The sequence below is a fragment of the Phoenix dactylifera genome, chromosome 15, assembly GCF_051530095.1.
Source record: "Phoenix dactylifera cultivar Ajwa chromosome 15, Ajwa_hap1_PhDact_Kaust_v1.1, whole genome shotgun sequence".
In the NCBI taxonomy this organism is placed as follows: domain Eukaryota; kingdom Viridiplantae; phylum Streptophyta; class Magnoliopsida; order Arecales; family Arecaceae; genus Phoenix; species Phoenix dactylifera.
The window spans coordinates 396,632-413,514 of record NC_143204.1 but is presented as its reverse complement, the minus strand read 5'-3'; the positions used below and the strand labels follow the sequence as shown (position 1 = coordinate 413,514).

Genomic DNA, 16,883 nt, shown 5'->3' with positions numbered 1-16,883 from the left:
CCTTCATCTGACTTGGCATCAAATTTACTTAAGTCCTCCTTGCCATTATTTAAGATAAAACATCTACATCCAAACACTTTAAAATATTTTGCAGTTGGTTTCTTATTCTTCCAAAGTTTATAAGGAGTTTTCTTAGTTATAGGTCGTATTAAAACTCGATTTAGAATATGGCAAGAGGTGTTTATAGCTTCAGCCCAAAAGTACTTTGGAAGATTTGACTCGCACAACATTGTGCGTGCCATTTCTGCCAATGTTCTATTTTTCCTTTCAACAACCCCATTTTGTTGAGGCGTTCCAGGTGCTGAAAATTGATGTGATATTCCATTTTTAGTGCAAAATTCCTCGAAGTGTTGATTTTCAAATTCAGTACCATGATCACTTCGAATGGCTACTAAGGTGAGTTTCTTTTCATTTATGATTTTATTATATAGTTTCAAAAATTCTGAAAATGCTTCATTCTTATGTGCCAAAAATGAAACCCATGTATACCTTGAAAAATCATCAACAATAACTAGTCCATATTTCTTTCCTCCTAGACTTGTAGTTCTAGTAGGTCCAAATAAATCCATGTGTATGAGTTCAAATGGTCTAGTTGTTGATACTACGTTTTTCGATTTGAAAGATGACTTAGTTTGTTTTCCCAATGAACATGGTCCACATATTTTGTCCTTTTCAAAACTCAATTTTGGCACATCCTTTATTAATTCCTTCTTAACTAGTTTTGATATTAATTCCATACTAGCATGTCCTAATCTTCGATGCCAAAGCCAACTAGTTTCAATTTTCTTTTCTTCATTAGTAATTAAGCATAAACCATTTTTCTTGCCTAACTCATGAAGATCTACTAAGTAAATATTTCTTTGCCTTTGTCCTACAAGTACAATGCTATTATCTTTAGGATTTGTGATTATGCATACAGATGCTTCAAATGTAACTTTAAATCCTTTATCACAAAATTGACTTATGCTAAGAAGGTTATGTTTCAAACCCTTAACTAATAAAACATTTTCTATAAAAATAGATGGAGCAATGAAAATTTTACCCTTTCCAATGATATACCCTTTACCATTGTCTCCATAGGTCACTACTCCACCTTTCTTTGGTTCCAAGGTGACAAATTGATCTTCGTCACCGGTCATGTGTCTTGAACAGCCACTATCTAGATACCATCATTTTTCCATTTTATCAGCTGCAAGACACACCTGCAATCAAGATCAAGAAGAACCTTTAGGTACCCAAGCTAAGTTGGGTCCTTTAGGGTTAGTACTCCATGTTCCTTTTGGAACCCAAACTTTCTTGAATTTTATCTTTTGATTATTACTTGATCTGTTTTGACTAGACTTTCTAAAATTACATTCATATGCTCTATGTTCTATCTTATTACAACAATAACAAGTAATATTTTTCCTTTTAGCTTTTACAAAAATATTCTTTAAGAGTTTTTGTTTCCTATTTGTTCTATACCCTAAACCGGCCTTATCATATACAGCTTTTTGGCTATCAAGAATCAAGTTTAATTTGGTAGAACTAAGAGTAAATCTATCTACCAAAGATTTATATTTTTCAGCATCTTCTTTTAGCTTGACATTTTCAGCAATTAGATTTTTGGTTTCATTTTCAAGTTTCCTACTTAATATTTCATAGTTATGAGACAGTTTTATCTTATCTTTAATGAGAGATTGATTTTCTTCTTTTAGAGCTTTATTTTTATTAATTACTTTCTTATGTTCTTCCATGAGTTCTAAGAATGCATCATGCAATTCATCAACAGTAAAATCACAGTCAAGTTCAGAATCTACCTCATCGTCATTGGCCATATGACATATTTGGGCCGTGTCTTGATGATCTTCGTCCTTCGAACTTGATTCCTCACTTTCACTCCAATCGGCCATAAAATTCTTCTTTTTCAACTTTCTTGCCATCCACTTCAAATCTGGGCAATCTATCTTATAATGCCCGGGTTTGTTACACTCATAGCAAATGGGAGTCTCCTTTTCTTTTTCCTTATCCTTAACCTTTTCTTTGCTTGAGTTACCTTTAAGAAAGGGTTTCTTTTTATGGAACTTATTCATACCTCTCATGAATCTTCTGAATTTTCTCCCAAGCACTGCCATCCCTTCTTCATCAATATCTTCATCATCATCTGAATCTTCCGATTCAGTTTGTTGTCTAGGGGTGGTAGTCTTTAGGGCAATGGGTTTTCTTCTCTTGACCTCATCTTCTGAATTTTGCCTCATTGTCAACTCATGGGTCATGAGAGATCCTAGGAGCTCCTCTAACTGCAGTGTGTTGAGGTCCTTTGCCTCTTGAATAGCGGTTACCTTGGCCTCCCAATTCCTTGGTAGAGACCTGAGAATTTTACGCACCAAATCAGAGTTAGAATAAGACTTTCCTAAACTTTTAAGCCCATTTATAATATCAGTAAAACGAGTAAACATATCAGTTATGGACTCAGTAGATTCCATTTTAAACAGTTCATACTTGTGTACTAATATGTTTATCTTGGACTCCTTAACTTGATTGGTCCCTTCATGTGTGACCTCAAGTCTATCCCAAATTTCTTTGGCGGTGGTGCAAGTGGATATTCTATTAAATTCATTTACATCTAAAGAGCAGTAAAGTGTATTTACAGCTTTTGCATTTAACTGTGCTAATCTTCTATCACTTTCATTCCAATCCATTTCTGGTTTGGGTATGATAGTGCCATCTATGTTAAGTGTGGGTATGTGAGGTCCTCTAGTGATGATTTGCCACAGTTCATAGTCCGAAGCTTGAATGAATATCCTCATTCTAGCTTTCCAATATGTGTAGTTTGTGCCATTAAATAGAGGTGGTCTATTTGTGGATTGCCCCTCACTCATTGCACATCCCACTTGGGTTGTCATGATCTTTAACTCTTGATTGTTAGATCAATGAGCACTATTAGAGCACCTAGCTCTAATACCACTTGTTGCCCAAGGTGACAAGCCAAGAGGGGGGGGTGAATTGGTTTCTTCTAAATTTTGGTGCTTTAAACGTTTTCTTAATTAAGTGTGGTGGATGCTTTCTTAAGCTATTTGAGTGAGTTAAACTAACGCAAGAGTAGAAGATGATGCAAGAGTAAATGGAAACACAAGCACAACACAAACACAACAATATATAGTGGTTCGGTGCTCTCCTTAGCACCTACGTCCACTCCCCAAGCGTCCCCTTGGGAATTCACTATAATCTCGCGGATTACAGTTGGATTGTTTTCCGGGCTCACAATCCAAAAACCTTTGTTGGTTTTACGGGCTCACCAACGAACCTATACACTTTGGTTTTCCGGGTTCACCAAAAACCTTTGTTGGTTTTGCGGGCTCACCAACTAACCTTTACACTTTGGTTTTCCGGGTTCACCAAAAACCTTTGTTGGTTTTGCGGGCTCACCAACGAACCTTTGTTGGTTTTGCGGGCTCACCAACGAACCTTTACAAAGTGTTTAATAAACAAAAGGAAAGATTCAAACTCCTAAATGAGCATATGAAACAATATAAGCTACAAGGAAGAGTTAGAAAGTATTTATCGCTTTGAAGTCGCTTTGCTCTTCTTTGTCAAGGATGCTTCACTCTTTAAGGGGGATAAAGTTCTTGATGCCTCTTTGAATCTGCTCAATCCCTTTCTTTGATTCTTGAATGAAGCTCTTGATGAAGAAGATTAGGGCACTTTTGTATTCTTGGGTACTCTTTGATATTCCACTCAAAAGTTGTTCTCTCTGATGAATAGTGCCCCTTTAAATAGCTTCCCACCTTCTTAGGACAAGTCCCAATGGTTAGATTTGAAAAACTAGCCGTTACTCACCTTGGGAAGGACAAAAAGTACAGTTGCAGAACTAGCCGTTACTGTTCAGCCCGTGTTTGGGTCGGCTCAACCTGTCCTTGGGTCGACCCAACTTTGCCTTGGGTCGACTCAAACATTCCTTGGGTCGACCCTCTCAGAAACCACAGAAACTTCAATTTCAGCCTTCCTTCCCATGGGTCGACCCAACCATTCTTTGGGTCGACTCAAAGTCCACTTGGGTCGACTCAACTTCTTCTTGGGTCGACCCTCTCAGTAATTCCAGAGAACCATTTTCTGTCTGTCTTTCTGTCTTGCCTTTGGGTCGACCCTCTCAGGGTTTGGGGTCGACTCAACCTTGGGTCGACTCAACCACTGTTTGGGTCGACCCTCTCAGTAAATCCAGAGAGCATTCTTTAGTTGTGTTTTTGAGGTTTTTCAAGGTTGGGTCGACTCATGCTTACCTTGGGTCGACCCAACTCACTGTTCATTTGTGCCATTTTTGCAGGAGTGTGCCAAATGATTTCTTGATGTGCCGGGGTCGACCCAATCAACCTTTGGGTCGACTCAATCCACACTTTGCTGCATTCTCAAGGTTAGATTCATTCAAATGAACAAGGTCATGTATCTATTTTCAATTAACCAAATATACTGAGAGTAATGAACTTATAAATGAAGTATCAATTTAACTTATAGCATACTCTAGATAATTGCTTGTTAATCATCAAAATAACACTATCATCCTCATATACTTTGAGCAAGTAAGATATCACAAATTCTTCTTTTTGATGCAAAGATTTATCACTATTACTTTTTATCAAAAAGGTTGCTTAAGCTTTTTTATCATGCTTTTGATGCTTGTTTCAAATCATATATTGCTTTATCATATTTGTAATGAGTGTTTTCAAATATGGTGGTTATTTAACATATATCTTCTTTAATAAGGTAAGCACATAGGAGTCCATTCTACACACTCATTTGATAGAATATAAAGCTCATAAAGCAAGCAAATGATAATGGTGATCTTTACTTCTAATCATACAAGAATCTCATCAAGATCTATTTCATCTTTTCTTGATTTAGTCTTTTAGTAGTCATCAATTTTTCTTCATTAAGTGCATTTCTGAAAAACTCAATTTGGTTCTAATTATTAACATGTTTTCAGATTGTTATATGTAAAAGATTAACCATATACATATATAATTTGATTTTAGTATCTTGATAATAAATCATTAGTCTCATAAAGAATAAAATGAATTGATATTTCTGCAACTAAAATCTTTTTATTGAATATTCTATATGCATTGCTTGATGAATGATATCCAAGGATAGACATATCGCTATCAGATTTGGCATTACTTTCAAGAAACCATATCAAGTATAACATATACTACTGATAAATATGAAAGATATGCAATAGTTCATTTTCTATTTTTCAGAAGATCAAAAGGAGTTTTCATCAAAAATAGATCTAATAGAAATCATATGTATGACAAGCAGTGATGATAGCTTTAAAAAAAATATTTAAGTAGATGACTATCATACACAATTGTCTTTTTCATTTCTTCAAGAATTCTATTAACCCTATTTTACTTATGGTGTCCTTGGTGCTGAAATAATTAATTTCTGTATGAATTTTATCAGGATTTTGGTTTTCAACACTGTTCCATGATACTCTTTATCTTCATAGTTTGGAAACCTTTATCATTTAAAATACTTTTACAAGATTTAGCAAATACAGAAAATATTTCAATTTTATTTGCCAAGAACAAATCCAATGTAAGCTTTTGAAAACTTAGTGATGGAAACAACATCTTTAGATTTAGAAATTGATTTTTGTTTGTTTCCTTAGTTAGCATGCATAGCAAACTTTGACCTTTCAGAAGATAATCTAAGTAAGCCAATGGCAAGGTCTTTTGAGATTAAGTACATACTAGCATGAGTTGATTTTATATGCCAAAGATGGTTTCTTTAATCTTGGTATTCATAGTGCATATATTCAAAAGCACACCAAGTACACATTATCATATCTCTGATTAATAAACAATAATGCCATGGATAAAAACTCTCAATCAAGCATATAGAGAATTCATAGAGTTATTCTTAATAAATTGATTAATCATTTAGCAACTTATCCAATAGTGAGTAAAGTATACTATAAAATGAAGTGATTTGATTATATTTCCAAAAGTATTTTCTATATCACAAAATTGATCAATACATGCAATTCATATTTTAATCAAATACTAAAGCCAAAATAATGATGAGATGCAAGGATTACTGCTTTCATTATTATTATTATTATTATTTTTATTTAAAATTACTTTTCATAAGTATGTTTTAAGTTTCATTTTTTTGACGTGTGTCTAGAACACCCATTTGTATGAATCTATTTGTTCCATGGGTATCTTGGCACATCTATGTCTACATCCTCATATTTTCATTTTGGGTACCCAAGCTTGCTTGGGTCCTTGAGAGTTAGGACATATGGTTCCTTTTGGAACCCAGATTTGTTTAATTGTAATAACTTTACCACTTGATTTAATTATGTTAGAACAATAGGTAAAGTTGTTATGCCCATTCTTTTTATGCTTGAAATAAGTTATCTTATTTAATGGTTTGCTTGGTGAATTGATAACCTTTTTCTCTAGAGATTTATTATTAAGTAAAGGAGTCAAGCCAAATTTTGATTTATCATAAGCAACACATTGGCTTTCAAACATTATTTTTAATCTTTCTGAACTTACATTGAATTTGTTAATAAGAGATTTTGATTGGTTAATTTCTTCACTTAAGTTTTGATTTTCTTTAATTAAACTCTGATTTTTTTGAATCAATTGTTCTAAATTTAACCTTAAGCTTTCATTTTCAGAATTTAGTTTCTTAAGATTTTTATTCTTTATAGCTAATTTTTTACATTCACCATACAAATCATGAAAAGCATTTAATAATTCATCATAAGGGAATTCTTCTTGAAAATCATTTGATATAAAGGTAGATTCAGATTTTACCTTATCTTCTTGTGCCATGAAGCACAAGTTAGTTACCTCTTGTAGTTCTTTGGAGCTAATATCATCATTGTTGCTCCTAGCTTTCAATTTCTTGCTTGACTCTTCCTTGGTCAAGACTTTCTTGCTTTTTATCTCTTTCTTCCTTTCTTCTTGCTTCCTCTTCTTCTTTGTCTTTAGGAAGCTTTTGAATCTTTCGGTGTTTGGGAATGGATCCTTGTTTTCATCACCGAACTCTTTGTTTTTTGAACTGTTCTGCCTCGGAGTCGACTCGGGCCTTGTTGGAGTCGACTCGGCTAACTTGGAAGTCGACTCTGAAATACTTGGAGTCGACTCGACTGAGGTGGGAGATTCAACACCTTTTTCTGCAGTCTCATTGTTAGTATGTAATTGAAGCACATGTGAGCTAATCTGAGATTTATCATAAATATTTTCTAAAGTATCCCAGATCTCCTTAGCAGATAAGCATGCAGAAATCTTATGAAATATAGATTCATGGATAGCACAATATAGAATGTTCATAGCATTAACATTCAATTGTGCTAAGTCTTTTTCATTGACAGCTTGAGAGAGTGTGTGAGAGTCATTTATAATGATACTCCATATTTTATAGTTTTGTGATTGAACAAAAATGCGCATGCGTGCTTTCCAATATGTGTAGTCTAAGCCATTAAGTAGTGGAGGTCTATCAATTAATTGTCCCTCTTCTAGAAAACTATCTATTTGAGTTGTCATGATCTTTGGCTCTTGATCGTGAGATCAATAATTAATCTTAGAGCACCTGCTCTGATACCACTTGTTGCCCAGTAGATACAACCCAAGAGGGGGGGGGGGGTGAATTGGGTCTTTTAAAACTTTTAAGCTACTTCTAACACTTTTCAATTAATTATGCTAAGTTGTATAGTTGCACAGTGGAATTTAAACTTAGCAATACGTTGATTTATCGAATGAGACTTGATTAAGTAAATTGAATATGCTTGCAACTAAAGGATGCGCGGATAAGAGTTAAGCAGGCAATTTATCTAGGTAAGTAAGTGAGCAAGATAGACAATGACAAAAAGCATCACAAACACAACAAACATATAGTGGTTTGGTGCACCCCAGCACCTACATCCACTCCCTAAGATCTCTTGAGAATTTCACTATAATCCTACAGATTACAGCCGGTTGTTTTACAAGCTCACAACCCAACTTGTTGTTTTGCGAGATCACAACGAACTCGGTCGGTTTTCACAGGCTCACCGGCTAGAACCTACCGATTGTTTTCACGGGCTCACAATCCAACCCAGTTGGTTTTCCCAAAGGCTCACCAACCACAACCTTACACCGTTGGTTTTCCCCTTTGGCTCACCAACAAACCTTAACCCCTTGATTCAATCCCTTGATTGAATCAAGTTACAAGATATTAAAACAAAGGTTTAAAATAAATCAAAGCTTCTTAAACAAGCAAATATAACAATATAAACAAATAGAGTAAAGAGAAGCCCTTAAACGAGTTTTGAAGATGAAGGAGCTCGGCTTCTTCTTTACTTGACCCTCTTCTGATTTGGCACGAAGTAGAGGATCACCGAGGCAGCACACGGATGGAGAGGAAGCTTTGGGATTCACTTGGATGCTCTTCTTCTCTCTGTTTCGCTTTGGATGGCCCTTTTGTGCTTATGGGAGATTTTCCTTGTAATCTCTTTGAAATCTCTTTCCTAAATGTTCTCTCCCACTTCCATACAGTCTCTCCTAGCTCTCCTCTTGATTTTATAGCTTTACATGTCGTGGAACCAGAAATCTAGCCGTTAGAGACAAAAATAGAGCCGTTGTCCACAGTCTGCAACTCCTGACAAAGTTCCTGTTAGGATCGGAGTTGACTCGCGCGATCTGGAGTCGACTCGACTGTAGCAGGAGTCAACTCATGCTTTTCTGGAGTCGGCTCGGCAACTGTTCCAGATTTGAATTAAAGTGGTCTTCTCGACTGGGAGTCGACTCGACTTAACCCGGAGTCGACTCGCCAAAATCTGGAGCTGACCTTGCACTTTTGAAGTCGGCTCATCCCAAGGAATCCATGGATGCATTTTTCAACTTTGCTTACTCGAGTCGACTCGAAAATTCTGGGAGTCGACTCGGTGCTCAGAGTCCGAACTCCCGAGCTTCTGTCTTTTGGCTCGTGCTGTCTCAGAGTCGACTCGAACTGTCTCGGAGTCGACTCGGCCCTCAGTATCCAAAAAACAGTCTTCTGTCTTTTGGGGTCGTGCTGCCTTGGAGTCGACTCGAACTGTCTTGGAGTCGACTCGCCTCTCAGAGACGAAAATGCCGTCTTCTGTCTTTGGGGTTGCGCTGCCTCGGAGTCGACTCGGATTTTGCGGGAGTCGACTCGGCTCTCAGTGTCTGAAATTGGCTCTCTGACTTTTTGCTTGTTTTCCTCTGGGAGTCGACTCTAGCTTCCTTTGGAGTCGACCTGCCAACCATCGGAGTCGACTCGAGTTCCTCAGGAGTCGACTCGGCTCTTAGGGTCCAAAATAGCTTCTCTGTGTTTCTGCCTTGTTACTCCCTGGAGTCGACTCGTACTATCCAGGAGTCGACTCGAGGACTATTCTTTTGGATTTTCCTTTGAATTTGCTCTTCCAACTTGAGTCCTTTGAACTTGAAACTTGGGTCAATAAATTGTAGCTTTCTTCCAACTTTTCTTGAGAGCTTTGGAGGCCTTCTTGTGTTCTTCCAACTTGCTATATTCCTTGCAAAATAACTATCTTTCTCCTTGCAACACAAACGTTAGTATTTATACTTCAAGGTTTTGTGATCATCAAAATCAATCTTTAAATCAATCTTTGGGTCATCATGAAGGACTCATCGCAAGAAGATTAGCCGGTGTTGATGACCCTGCCACAGGGAACATGTGGTCATAGTCCAGGATCGACAAGATAAATTGAATATGTGAAAGAATCTTGAAACCGCGAAAAGAATCTTTTGAATTTAAGAAATATATGACTTATACTTTGGAGCTGCATATTTATTTATTTTTCACATATTATTGCTTGATTTATCTAGCTAGAGTGTTCATTACTTACTGGGCTGTCTAGCTCATTATACCATCTCTTGTTGTTTTACAGATTTCGAGAACTAGTTTATTGGAGATTCAAAATGGGAGAGCGACTAGAAGGATTTATGGCATAAGTTATCTTAGATTAGGGATATTTAAGTTGGTTTGTTATTATGGACATTTATTATGATTGGTGGACTTTTGTTATTTTAAGAACTAGGTTTCTACATGTTGGTAAATGATTATTCCGCTGCGTATTTAGACTTGTGAGTCATTATGACTTGAGTTAGTCAATGGAATAAGATTGCATTTATTCTGTTCAATTATTCTAGAATTTCATAATTGAGGTGTTTGGTTAGATGCCTTGCATGCTCGTGGGGAGAGTTTTCTACGGGTGCGCGGCGGTTGGCGCGACCCCCGGCTCGCGATCTCGGGACGGGGGCGTGACAACTTTTATGGTATCAGAGCATAAATGGATAAAATCTAAGACAAAGAATTTGACATAAGATGAGTGTAGGTGGGTAAACACTAAGGGCATTGGACGTGAATCCATGTCAATTGCATTGTAAGCTACTTTCAAGATTTTCTATTAAGCCTTGTGATAGATTATGTATGAGATGGTTACTAGGAAATTATGATTGATTTTACTTATGAGGTTTGATACATTATGGAAGATTGGGCAATCTATGAATCAAGTTATAATTAGTTAGATTTGGATCTAAATTAAGTGCAAAAGGATTGGCCATGGAATATTATCATGCATTGTGATTATTTATTATTTAAGTGAACTTGTAAACTCAAAAATTGATATGGAGGTATACTATGATTTTGCTTAATTTTGAAGATAATTTTTTTTAGAGGCAAATTAAGATCCATTTATATAAAGTTGTTTAAGATTTGGGCTATGAAACCTTTTTACAGTGCTTGATTAAAATATTCTTCGAGGATTGAAAACTGTATGTGGATCATGTATGAAACTCCTGTGTAGATGGAGAATATATTTGGGATAAAATTTTAGAATTAATTTAAAATTACAATATAGATTGGGATTATGATTGGAAGTAATTTAGTAAATTATGAGAATACTGGTTGTTTAAATTATTTTAAGATGATCAACGATATTAACTCTATGATTGGAAAATATTTTCTGATGGGTTTTCTTGTTAAGGAGAATTTCGTTGTCAAAGAAAAGAATATTGTTTTTGATTTTGACTGATATGGATATTATCATGTTATTAGTAGGTTCTTCTATCTGCTATGAAAAAAAAAAATGAGAGAGAGAAATCTGGCATTCTAAGTCTAGGATTAATAGTTCCTGCATTGGCTAATCTTGGATTTGGAATGATTTAGTATATATTGATTTTCTCTTTGATTTGTAGCTTATTCTTTCGAAAGAAATCAGGGATAAATATCAATCTCGAAGAATTGATTTTATTGGAGATTATAAAGTATTCATCTCGATGAAATTATTAATAATTTAAATTATCACCTTTGGATTCAAATAATAGATCTTGTTCATGTTTATCAAAAATTATGTAATGTATATGAAACTTCAATTCAAAGTTTGGATTTATAAGCTGATCTAGGGTCTTTTGTCAATATTGTTGCAGTTGCTGATAAAATCTAGATTCTCATAAAAAAAAAAAATGAATTTTAGAGGCTTACATGATTATGATGGAAGATTTTTAATAAATGCTATAGATCTTGATGAAGAAAACTCTAGAAGAGATCGCCGAGTCAATTTTACTTCTATCTATTGATTTAAGGTCTTCTAACTTGGTGGAGCATTGAGAACATTTTTCTAGTTATTTTTACTTGTAAGAGTTTGACTTGAAACCGTCCAGTTGAGTAGATGAGAGAATTAAGATTTAATTTATTTTGAATTATAGTAACTAGCCTATATGGTGTTTTTGAATGTATCAATTGACTCGAGGATCAGTCTAGATGGATGTACTTGGGGGAAGTTAGAGGACGAAATCAAAAGTTCTTTTTGGGCTTTACTTGGAAATTAAAATTTTGAATCTCCTTAGTTCAAAATACAAAGTAGTATTTTGATTAAAAAAAATTTTTGGTGGTTTGAATCAGAGTGCACAGCGAAAGCGTAGTGGTCCGAACTATTTTTCTAAGTTGGTCAGAAGTATTATCCCTTTAATTCGACAAGTTTTAATAACAAAAGACTTGATTTGATTTTGAATTTTTGGATATCGCTGCACCATCTTAGGTTCTCTAATTTTATGTCATGCTAAGGAAATGATTAACATCTTGAGACTAGAATTAATAGATCATTGATTTTGATTTTGGATCTGGAATATTTTGGTGTAGACCTCTTTCCTCCTAAATCTGAAGCTTGTACTTCTTCAATTAATATCAACCCTCTATTGGAAAAAAAAAAAAACTTGAGGTTGTCAAGTGACTTTGATGAATATTCCACTAGGGGTGGATTAGAGTTATTTATGATCTAATCTTGTGATAGATCGATTAATCAAGAGTAGTTGATATTTTGACAAAGAAACTTGATGTTCTTATTCAAAATTAAGACGTTGATTTTTATTTATGAGAGAGAGAAGTTTGATTTACACCATCTATAAAAGAACCAAATCTGGAGGTATTGGACCTTATTCTTATGATAAGATGAAATTATATTGATAAGTAGAACTATTGGAAGACTGAGGTTAGTCTTCTACTAGAGAAGAATGTTGTTGGTTCTATGAATAATCTGAAGGTAGCTATGTAATTTTCATCAGTGGGGTTTTCTATTGTTGACAATTCTTGGGAGAATCTTGGGCATCTTAAATTTAGTATTCACGGATTGATGGTTACTTGGTTGGACTTAGATCTGAAAAGTTTTAACATGGATCTCATATTCCTAATTCTAACATCGTTAATCTGGCTATTTGAAAGGGCTTGAGGTTTTATAAGACAAAGGTTGATCATTATATCATGGAAAAAAAAAATGAGGAGCATTTGATACTAAAGCTTTCTCCTACTTACATTTAACCGATTAAATTTCTATGTAGAATTAATCAGGAGCAATTAATTTCTTGAAAAAAAAAAAGAAGAATTATGACATGTTAATCCAAGGCTGGAAGGTTAGTCTTATTTTGAAAGAGATCAAAAGAACTTGCTATGAATCATAGATGGAAAGGATTAAGTTTTAAGATGCCATAATTTTGCCAAAATCTTATGAGCCTGCATTTCGAGATGGGGATTGTTTAGGAGCTCGGGAATGATATGATGTTTCTATACTTTCAAAATTTGAAGCCTTAAGTGAGTTAATTTCGAGGACGAAATTATTTTAAGAGGGGAAGAATGTGAGACCCTAGAACTGGGCCCGGTCCACTTGACCGGCCCAGTCCCAAGTTTTGGCCTCACGTGCGGTGCACGTGAGGCAACGGGATGGAGGGATCTATCCCGAAGAAGAAGGAGCCCCTGTTTTAGGGCTCCTTCTCCTTCTCCTTCTCCTTTGAGTCCACCGAGGGAGAGAGCCGCCGCACCCCAAGGAAGAAAGGGGGGAGGATTCTTCTTCGTGTTACCACCGAGAGAGAGAGAGAGAGAGAGAGAGAGAGAGAAGCCATGGCACGGGTGGCATTCTTCTTTCTTTGTTGCCGGAGAAGGAGAGAGGCGCCGGACGTCGGGGCGGAGGTGAGAATCCTTAGCCTTTCTCTCCTCTTCTTTCACTGCTTGGCCATGACGTGTGGTGGGTTGGAGCCGGCCGATCGCCGGATTTGGGTCCAAAACGGCTTGCTCTAGCCGTTGGCGTGTTCGCCGCCGCCAGTCGCCGGGGGTGGCCGGATTTGCTCCGCCACCTGCTGCCGCTACCGAGGCCGGCCACCGCGGCCGCCTTGGGTTCGACCGAGAGGAGAGAAGAGGGGGCGGCGGCAGGGGGGGTCATGGATCTCCTGTTTCGCCGAAGGAGAAGAAGGGAGTCGGGAGAGAAAAGAAGAAAGAAGAAAAAGAAAAGAAGGAAAAAGAAAAAGAAAAAGAAAAGAAAAGAAAAGAAAAGAAAAGAAAAGGAAAATAATTTAATAATAATAAAGAAAGAGAATGGTTTACGGGTATGAATCCAAACTTGGGGTGCTAGGCACTCCTGCGGGGCCAGCCATAGGAGGATATTAAAAATTTAAGTCTTTATATATATTTATTGTGATGAATTTTAAAAGATGAATACGATTTTTGAATATTAGGTTCTGGAAGGGATTTGTGGAATTAATTGGATTTGTCGTGGATCGCGTTCGCAAGGTAAGTGATGTAACCTCTTTACTAGATTTATCGGCAAACTAAATATCTGTTTTACAAATCGAATTATTCGTGATTTCGAATTTGATGCATGGATTATATGTATATTTTTAGAATATTGTATGGCTCTGATTGAACGTATTTGCTTAGATTTGAATTGTATTTACTTGCTCTGACATTGTACTTTTCGGCTTGGAACACTGAACATAATGTAAGAAAAGATAACGACCTGAAATAGATTAAGACTTGCAGTCGGGCTATGTTGAGGACCCTGCCAATGGGGGCTAATACATTGGTACCACAAGAAGAATAGTCGGTGATATGACCCTGCCACAGGAAGCATGTGGTCATAGTTCCTGGTTGTTGAGTTGAATCTAATAAATTGAAAGAAATTAAGATATGAACGGTATTTGATTTTGACATTGCATGTTTTCATGACTGAAATATGAAATAGAGAACTAATTGAACTTTGACCTGGCTATGTTGAGGACCCCGCCAATGGGGGCAGATACGTTGGCAATTGACTGTCCTGAAGGACTCACCGCAAGAAGATTAGCCGGTGTTGATGACCCTGCCACAGGGAACATGTGGTCATAGTCCAGGATCGACAAGATAAATTGAATATGTGAAAGAATCTTGAAACCGCGAAAAGAATCTTTTGAATTTAAGAAATATATGACTTATACTTTGGAGCTGCATATTTATTTATTTTCCACATATTATTGCTTGATTTATCTAGCTAGAGTGTTCATTACTTACTGGGCTGTCTAGCTTATTATACCATCTCTTGTTGTTTTACAGATTTCGAGAACTAGTTTATTGGAGATTCAAAATGGGAGAGCGACTAGAAGGATTTATGGCACAAGTTATCTTAGATTAGGGATATTTAAGTTGGTTTGTTATTATGGACATTTATTATGATTGGTGGACTTTTGTTATTTTAAGAACTAGGTTTCTACATGTTGGTAAATGATTATTCCACTGCGTATTTAGACTTGTGAGTCATTATGACTTGAGTTAGTCAATGGAATAAGATTGCATTTATTCTGTTCAATTATTCTAGAATTTCATAATTGAGGTGTTTGGTTAGATGCCTTGCATGCTCGTGGGGAGAGTTTCCTACGGGTGTGCGGCGGTTGGCGCGACCCCCGGCTCGCGATCTCGGGACGGGGGCGTGACACTAGGTGCCTCCCATACCCCTTTATAAAGCAAGTGGAGCACCTAACTTTTAGGAGCTCCTTGATTGATTTCCAAGAGGGGTGCCGGCCCCTCTTGTCTTGCCGCACCAAAGAAGAGAAGGAGGAGGGGGCGTACGGCCCTCCTCTTGGTTAGCCCTAGTCCTCCTCTAAGGAAGATTAGGGGGCCTCCTAATGGCTAAGTCCTAATCTAATTAGGCTTAGTCTAAGGGTGAACCAATTGGGTTTAATCTAGGTAAGTCCTAATCCAATTAGAACTCAATGAATCATGACTCAATTGAAACCTTCAATCCTAATCTAATTATGAGTCATCTTGATTCATTAGATTAATAATTAATTTGGGACTTAAAAAATCCTAATCCAATTAGGACTTATTTAATTTTAGTCCTAATCCAATTAGGACTCTAATTTGAATCCGAAGTCCTAATCTAATTAGGACTTCTAGGAATCCTATTCTAAGTAGGAATCCATATTGAAATCAAAATCCTAATCTAATTAGGATTGTAGGAATCCTACTCCAAGTAGGACTCCCAGTCCTACTCCAAGTAGAACTTCCAGTCCTAATCCAATTAGAACTCTAGGAATCCTACTCCAAGTAGGATTTGTGTTTAAGTCCAATTAATCAATTCCCATTGTTCCTTCTTCTACTGATTATCAATCGAATTGATTACTCGTGATTCATAATCACTTTTCAACCATCGGATCGGTCATTATCTCTAGTGTGTGTGATCCCATAGGTTCTATTCTGACTGGTAGTAAGATATATTACGATCTCTATCATAATATCATTGAAAATTCCTTTCAATGGATTGGAACAGTTCCAACTCAACTCATTAGGGTTTATCGATCATCGAGATATTCCCTGTGAGTCTCACCATCCACCAGTAACACCTAGCAGCATGTAGTGGCCACCCAGTAGAATAGAATGATGAACCTCTAGGTGCAGTTATCATATGATACAGTCCTATTATCGTGGATCCCTACAGGACGGAGGTCATGGACAACTCGTCAAACCTCATCGTCTGTCATATGTCAAGATTTATTCGACTTATGTTCGAGAGTTAAAAACTCTTTCTCCACTGTGTATACTGCCCTGGCCGAGGTCTTACGAACTCAGTCTCATAAATCACATAGGATCTCTCCTTATCTACCAAGGTCGATAGATTTCATATAGGTGCATACCCTACTCCTACAGTGAACCTACTGCAGCCAATCTACACTGCATGGACCCATATGTCTAGAGACCATGTATATGTGCAGTCAAACTACAATAACCTCACTGTGAGTAGCCGAAGCACCGCAGGTCAAAGGACCAGTCACACTACTCCAACATCAAGCAAGTCACTGACGAGTGGATAGACATCCAAGTGACTTCTTGTCTTGGTCACGCTCAGTACCCTTGTTCTTTAACAAGCACTTGCACTATTACTTCAGTGTCCCCACACCGTGGACTCGAGTCTCATCCATCCTTAAGGAAAGTAATGTGTGCACTGATCGGATCGATCACCGTCCTCATAATGATCCATCGATCAGGAGCATTTAGAAATCAATCACCAATGATACATGGCTCAAATTTTCAACTCTTGAGAATATGCATCATCATCTTATTAATTTCTTGGA

The 16,883-nt window shown here is 36.7% G+C and overlaps 1 protein-coding gene across 1 annotated transcript; it reads right to left on the bottom strand.

Annotated features, from left to right (window-relative positions):
- Nucleotides 1–1,060: 1,060 nt before the first annotated feature.
- LOC149751180 (uncharacterized) lies at nucleotides 1,061–4,135 on the bottom strand. Its single transcript, XM_089927584.1, has 2 exons — nucleotides 3,448–4,135; nucleotides 1,061–3,416 (listed from the first exon to the last, which is right to left on the bottom strand). The coding sequence occupies exon 2, from the start codon at nucleotides 2,883–2,885 to the stop codon at nucleotides 1,215–1,217; it is 1,671 nt and encodes a 556-aa protein (XP_089783710.1). The 5' UTR covers nucleotides 2,886–3,416; nucleotides 3,448–4,135; the 3' UTR covers nucleotides 1,061–1,214.
- Between the last annotated feature and the right edge of the window lie 12,748 nt (nucleotides 4,136–16,883).

Excerpts from the sequence above, each read along its gene's own strand:
- LOC149751180 (XM_089927584.1), bottom strand. The coding sequence starts at position 2,885 with ATGACAACCCAAGTGGGATGTGCAATGAGTGAGGGGCAATCCACAAAT.